The 7,501-nt window shown below is 41.4% G+C and overlaps 1 protein-coding gene across 1 annotated transcript; it reads left to right on the top strand.

Annotated features, from left to right (window-relative positions):
• LOC121847194 (ferritin, middle subunit-like) lies at nt 1-4,024 on the top strand. The gene is made up of 4 exons (XM_042327257.1): nt 1-295; nt 630-776; nt 3,290-3,415; nt 3,668-4,024. The coding sequence occupies exons 1-4, from the start codon at nt 194-196 to the stop codon at nt 3,821-3,823; spliced, it is 531 nt and encodes a 176-aa protein (XP_042183191.1). The 5' UTR covers nt 1-193; the 3' UTR covers nt 3,824-4,024.
• The last annotated feature ends 3,477 nt before the right edge of the window (nt 4,025-7,501 follow it).

Here is a 7,501-nt window from a genome sequence, read left to right as displayed (position 1 = left end):
GTTCAAAAGTCTGAGAAGACGCATGAAGAAGTTCTTGCTTCAACAGTGATTGAACGGAACTCCTCTGCCTTCGTCCCGCATTATAGAACATTCCTGATTGATAACATAACACTTACTTGAACTATAATAGCAAGATAGTCGAATAAACCCTTTTTTTTGTACCGTTCATTTAGATATAAAATAATCTGCCAAAATGGAGTCTCAGATCCGCCAGAACTATCACCACGATTGCGAAGCTGCCATCAACCGGATGATCAATTTGGAGATGTTTGCCTCCTACACCTACACTTCAATGGTAAGGGGTCTACCAAGATGAACAGTTTTGTTTTATCTACCTTTTATTATTATGCCTGCGCCTAAACTATTTTCACCTGACTTTTCTGTACGCCTAACCAACTAACACATTTGAGTTATACGTATCATTCAAATAAAGCTCAACATAAATATATCCTACCTGGACAGAGCGTATCTCCTTGACAGGTTAATTCTCAGGTTACCAAAAGTTACAGACTAATGATTTTCCGGATCATCATTGCCTGTATCAATCATGCTTTAGATCCCACAACATAACAGAATGCCGAGTCATGTTTGACATTTTTTTCTAAACTACATTATGTTTATCCACCCAGGCTTTCTATTTCTCCCGTGACGATGTGGCTCTGCCTGGCTTCGCGCATTTCTTCAAGGAGAACAGCAACGAGGAGCGGGAGCACGCCGACAAGCTACTCTCCTTCCAGAACAAGAGAGGTGGACGCATTGTCCTTCAGGACATCAAGGTGAGCGCCTGACCGCCGAGAAACACATTTACTTTGTATACTGCGCAACAAAAAAGAACATAAACATCTTCGTAGAGGGTTCTCTGGTTGAAAAGGTTCTACCTGGAACCAAGTGGTTGATCTATAATCTATGGCAAGAAGTCTAAAGAACCCTTTATAGTCTATCTAGGGACTTTTTTTTAAACACTGAACTTAAAGTTCTTTTGGATGAGTAGTCATTCATGTTAATACTGAATTCATTGTAAGGCAGGCCCTGTGTGGCTCCCTGGTATTAGAGCAAGGTGACCAGAGGAGATAATGTCCTGACTGCTTAGGCCTGAACTAGAGGTTGACCGATTATGATTTTTCAACGCCAATACCGATTTATTGGAGGACCAAAAAAGCCGATACGGTTAATGGGCCGATTTAATAAATAAATAATATTTGTAATGACAATTACAACAATACTGAATGAACACTTATTATGACTTAATATAATACATCAAAGTCAATTTAGCCTAGAGTAGATGAAACATGTTCACTTTGGTTTAAATAATGTAATATATAAATCAATATTCCCAGGTAAGAAGTTTTAGGTTGTAGTTATTATAGGACTGTTTCCCTCTATACCATTTGTATATCATTAACCTTTGACTATTGGATGTTCTTATAGGCACTTTAGTATTGCCAGTGTAACAGTATAGCTTCCGTCCCTCTCCTCGCTCCTCCCTGGGCTCGAACCAACAGCCACCACATCGAAGCAGCGTTATCCATGCAAGGGGAAACGACCACCCCAAGGCTCAGAGCAAGTAAAGTTTGAAACGCTATTAGCGCGTGCTAACTAGCCAGCCATTTCACTTCGGTCACACCAGCCTCATCTCGGGAGTTGATAGGTTTGAAGTCATAAACAGCGCAATGCTTGTCGCACAACGAATAGCTGCTGGCAAAACGCACGAAAGTGCTGTTTGAATGAATGTTTACGCTTCTGCTTCTGCCTACCACCGCTCAGTCAGATACTTGAATGCTCAGTCAGATTATATGCAACACAGGACACACTAGATAATATCTAGTAATATCATCAACCATGTGTGGTTAACTAATGATTATGATTGTTTTTTTATAAGATAAGTTTAATGCTAGCTAGCAACTTACCTTGGCTTACTGCATTTGCGTAACAGGAAGTCTCCTTGTGGAGTGCAAGGAGAGAGGCAGGTCGTTATTGCGTTGGACTAGTTAACTGTAAGGTTGCAAGATTGGTTCTCCCGAGCTGACAAGGTGAAAATCTGTCGTTCTGCCCCTGAACGAGGCAGTTAACCCACCGTTCCTGGCCGTCATTGAAAATAAGAATGTTTTCTTAACTGACTTGCCTAGTTAAATAAAGGTGTGTAATTTATTTACAGATTTCACATTGTTATGAACTTGAAATCGTCCCTAATTAATCGGCCATTCCTAATTAATCGGTCGACCTCTAGCCTGAACACACTGCCTCCATTCCGTCATAACCGCTGAACTGAAAGAGCACGAGGGGTGTAACTCAATCTACTCTATCCAAACTCTCCCAATGTTAATATAATATCTGCTCACTGCCCAGTTTCAAAACAAATTTTATTGGTCAATTGCACCGAATACAACAGGTGTCGACTTTACAGTGACATGCATATTTACGAGACCATTCCCAACATTGCAGAGTTAAGGAGATACTTGCTAAATACAGAAGGAAATGGTAACGCAAAGAATAACAAGGCAAAATAGAAGTACTGAGACAATGTGCAGGGGTATAAGGTAGTTGACAGTACGCACATGTAGGTAAGGGTTAAAGTGACTTGGCAATCAGTATGTGTGACTATGCGTGTGTGTGTGGGCTTATGTAGTGTGTCGCGGTAAGGTCTAGTGAGTGCGAATTAAGTGGCTCAACACATCTACTCAGACCCCTGTTTGCCTCCAGAACAGCCTGAATTATTTGGGGCATTCTACAAGGTGCCAAATGTTCCATAGGGATGTTTGTCCATGCTGACACGATGGCATCAGGCAGCTGCTGCAGATTGTGCGGCGATATAGTCATGCTGTGAACAGCCCGTTCCATCTCATCCCAAAGATTCTCTATTGGTTTGAGGTCTGGGGACTGTGCAGTAAACTGAACTCGCTGTTCCAGGCAGTGTTTTTCCACTCAATTGCCCAATGGAGCCACTTGTTAAAAATGATTTAAGCTGATAGGAGTGTAACCCTGTGTGGTTGTCTGCTGCAATGGCCCATCTGTGAAAAGGATTGCAGAGTTGTGTGTTCTGAGCTGGGGTTCTGGAAACCTTTGGCGTTGCAAGCGCCATTCTCTATCGACTGAGCCACACCGGACCCATGATGTGCTTCATAAACTCCAGCTTATGTGGTTGTTCATATTGACTGTTAAAATGACTCCAGCTTGATCTTTTTACATTGGTTCCAGTTTGTCAGATATTTTGATAACTGTTGACTTTGAATTATGTATAGAAACATCTGCTAGTAGTCCCTAACCCTTCTGTGTTCACTGTCCTGTGTAGAAGCCAGACCGTGATGAGTGGGGCAATGGGCTGGAGGCCATGCAGTGTGCTCTGCAGCTGGAGAAGAATGTGAACCAGGCCCTGCTGGACCTGCACAAGATTGCCTCTGACAAGGTTGACCCCCATGTAAGTAATATCATCACATAGAATACAGGTACAGTCTCAGGAGATGATCGGGTTGTTGTCGCTCTGCTAACTAATTACACAGGATTGTGTGACCTGCCTCTTCACACGCACACAATGCAGCTCATGCAGGAGTTAGACAGCTGCAAACACCTCATTATCTACACTTATGCCATTACCACCAGGCTCCTGTGTGTTACTGTATCTACAGTAGTATGTAGTCATTCTCTTGTCTGACCTGTGTTCCCTCTTTAGCTGTGTGACTTCCTGGAGACCCATTACCTGAATGAGCAGGTGGAGGCCATTAAGAAGCTGGGAGACTACATCACCAACCTCACCAAGATGGATGCTGTCAAAAACAAGATGGCAGAGTACCTGTTTGACAAGCACACCCTGGGAGGCCAGAGCTAAACCACTTCCATCCCCAGGCTACGGCCTCCAGCCTCAGACCAGGACTCCTGACTTCTCTGATAGCTCCTCCTGGCTTTGCATTTATAGGGAGGGGAGAGTGTTAAACTGGTGCAGTGCAACACATCTGTAACATTGAGGTATTCAAACACTACTGTATTTGAGGCAAGGCATCTTGTAAAACAATAAAAAAAATCACTAAAAGTTTGATGTTTTATAAGTGTTGACCTGTAGTAATGGATGTTGTATCAGTCTATTGAGGTTCTTTGCTCCGTCTTACTAAGCATCTTCATACTTGTGATAAATACTGACAATTGGAGACCTCCTAGTGGCTGAGGGTCATAACAATAGGAGAAGTTCAACATGCGGTTTTATAAAGGCCATTACGTCTTACCACAGAGGGCACTATTACAAGAAATGTGACAGACACCATGTCAATTAAGTGCCAACTGTCAACTCTACCCATAAAAGTGAAATGGGTAACTACAGTCAATGGAGACCTGAACTCTGCATCTCAACAGGTTATTAGACAGCCTCGAGGTAAATCCATATGCCGTATTTCTTTAGTGATGGGAAGTTCAGCTCTTACTGACACATTAAATCTTGCCTAATTGTGTTTCAGTGGGTGATGCCTGATAGGTTACTGGTAGGGGAACTAACTGAATAATCACAATGCACCTTGTTCACCATAAAGGGCTTATTAAAGCTGTCATATGGTTGCAAAGCTATTGGTAATTTACCAAAATTACTGAAGTGTTCTGTAATTAACAGGCAGCCTAATTTTGGTAATTTATACTTTAACTGAAAATATTGCTACTTTCCATGTGTCCATATAGTACATGGGTTTCTAGTGGAAATACCAGGTGGTTGAAGGGGAAAATGGCCTGAAGTGTTTGATCAACAATGGCATTTTCAATAATTCTGCCACTCATCCATTTTTCACACAACTGCCACCAACATTTACAACCATGAAATACTGACATGGTAAAATATTTGAGTACATTCATAAACATTTTAAAATAATGGTTTTCATTTAGGGTAATATTTTGCAGCTTTGTCATTCTATTTTAAATGTGATAAGGCCACATGGAGGGCTTGAGATTTGTGATAATCTGAAGTACCCAAAAGGCTACTAGATGGCACCTGACTAAATGACATGTTCCTTGAAATGAACAAACATTTGTGTTATGGATCCCTTTTACCTGCTGTCAAGGCAGCAGCTACTCTTCCCGGGGTCCAGCAAAATAAAGGCAGTTCGATACAAATAACGTTACATTACGAAACAGATTTCACAACACGTTGACCCTCAGGCCACTACTCTACCACATATCTACAACAAGAAATCCATGTGTGTGTCTATTTTGATTGTTATTGTGTTTTTAAATATTTTACTGCTTGCTTGAGTCACTTTATGTGGAATAGTAGCCATGTCATGGCTCTCTAGTACTGCGCACCTCCAATAGTCTGTTCTAAACTTGGGGACTGTGAAGAGACCTGGTGGCATGTCTTCTGGGGTATGAATTGGTGTCTGAGTTGTGTGCTAGTAGTTTGTGTGGCACCTGACCACACGACTGGACAGTAGTCCAGGTGCGACAATACTAGAGCCTGAAGGACCTACCTTGTTGATAGTTAAGGCAGAGCAGTGCTTTATTATGGACAGACCTCTTCCCCATCTTAGCTACTGTTGTATCAATATGTTTTGACCATGACAGTTTACAATCCAGGGTAACTCCAATGAGTTTTGTCTCAACATGTTACATTTCCACATTATTCATTACAAGATTTTGTTGAGGTTTAGTGTTTAAATTTTAGGTCCCAAATACAATGCCTTTAGTTTTTGAAATTCATGTATTTAGGACTAACTTATTTCTTGCCACCCATTCTGAAACTGACTGCAGCTCTTAAGGTTTGCAGTGATTACACCTGCTGTGTATAGTGTTGAGTCATCAGCATACAAAGACACACAGGCTTCACTCAGTGCCAGTGGCAAGTCATTAGTAAAGATAGAAACAACAAGGGGCCAAGAAAGCTGCTCTGGGGAATGCCTGACTCTACCTAGATTATGTTGGAGAGGATTCCATTAAAGAACACCCTCTGTGTTCTGTTAGACAGGTAACTCTAGATTCACAATATAGCAGGGGATGTAAAGCCATAACACTTATTCTTTTTCCAGCAGCAGATTATGATCAATAACATCAAAAGCTGCAAAGAAGTGTTTAAAACATTTTTTTAAATGTTTCTGAATTAAATAATTATATAGTTTTTACCTTTATTTAACTCGGCAAGTCGGTTAAGAACAACTTCTTATTTACAATGATGGCCTACCCTGGATGACACTGGGTCAATTCTGCACCGCCCTATGGGACTCCCAAACAGCCAGATGTAATACAGCCTGGATTTGAACCAGGGACTGTAGTGACACCTCTTGCACTGAGATGCAGTGCCGTAGACCGCTGCACCACTCGGGAACCAATTGGACCAGGATCGTCCGGGTTAGGGAGAGTTTGGCCGGGGTAGGCCGTCATTGTAAAATAAGAATTTGTTATTTTTTTAATTTAACTAGGCAAAATCTTATTTACAATGACGGCCTATCACGGCCAAATACTAACCCGGACGGCGCTAGGCCAATTGTGTGCCACCCTGTGGGAATCACAATCACGGCCGGTTGTGATACATCCTGGAATCGAACCAAGGTTTGTAGTGACGCCTCTAGCACTGAGAGTTATGGAATGGATAACTATTTACAGTATCACTTTCTGTTTATAACTTTTTGCGGCTGGTCACATGATGGACCCGGTCGTGACAACTTAACACATGTTCTCTGGGTTGAACATTACTGAAAAGATTTGCATTAAAAAAATTCAGAAAATACTTTGTAAAATGCATTTTAATGCTCTGTTTGCCCTTCTGCTAAAACAAGGTCACTTAGAACAACCTGGAAACAGGGGTAGATGTAACGTAGTAAATGTAAATCTGGGATACTCTAATTAGTATGATATGTTTTGTATTGTATGTTTTCATTTGTGGAAGTCCATCATCCTTTTCGTATAATATGTTACGAACTGCAAATTGTACAATATGTTAGGAATTTGCAATATATATGATATGTTACGAATTCCAATTTGTTGTGGCTAACGGTAGGTCGGTGGCTAATGTTAGCTAGGCTAGGGGTTAAAGTTAGGGTTAGGTCTAAGGTTAAGATTAGGATTTACATTAAAGGTTTAAGATTAGGGGAAAGGTTACCTAAAATGCTAAAGTTGTCAGTGATGAGTTTCAAACAAGCAAACTTATCCCTTATGTCACAACTTCTGCCGAAGTTGGTTCCTCTCCTTGTTTGGGCGGTGTTCGGCGGTCGACGTCACCGGTCTTCTAGCCATCGCCGATCCATTTTTCATGTTCCATTTGTTTGGTCTTGTTTTAGCACACACCTGGTTTCAATTCCTTAATTACATGTTGTATATTTTCCCTCTGTTTCCCCCATGTCCTTGTCGGGAATTGTTTATTGTAAGTACTTGTGCTATGTTTTACTGGTGCGCTACAGGTTTTGTACCCATGTGTTTGTTGTTTTGTAAGCCATTCGTTTTATAAATTTAACTGCTCCGGCTATTCACCAAGTTCTGCTCTCCTGCGTTTGACTTTCCTGCCACCAGTTAAACACCCCTGAAAGAATTCATGACCCGT

This window comes from Oncorhynchus tshawytscha, linkage group LG09 (assembly GCF_018296145.1).
Source record: "Oncorhynchus tshawytscha isolate Ot180627B linkage group LG09, Otsh_v2.0, whole genome shotgun sequence".
Classification (NCBI taxonomy): Eukaryota; Metazoa; Chordata; class Actinopteri; order Salmoniformes; family Salmonidae; genus Oncorhynchus; species Oncorhynchus tshawytscha.
Note: the sequence above shows the minus strand (reverse complement) of the source record. Positions and strands in the feature narration are given on the sequence as shown.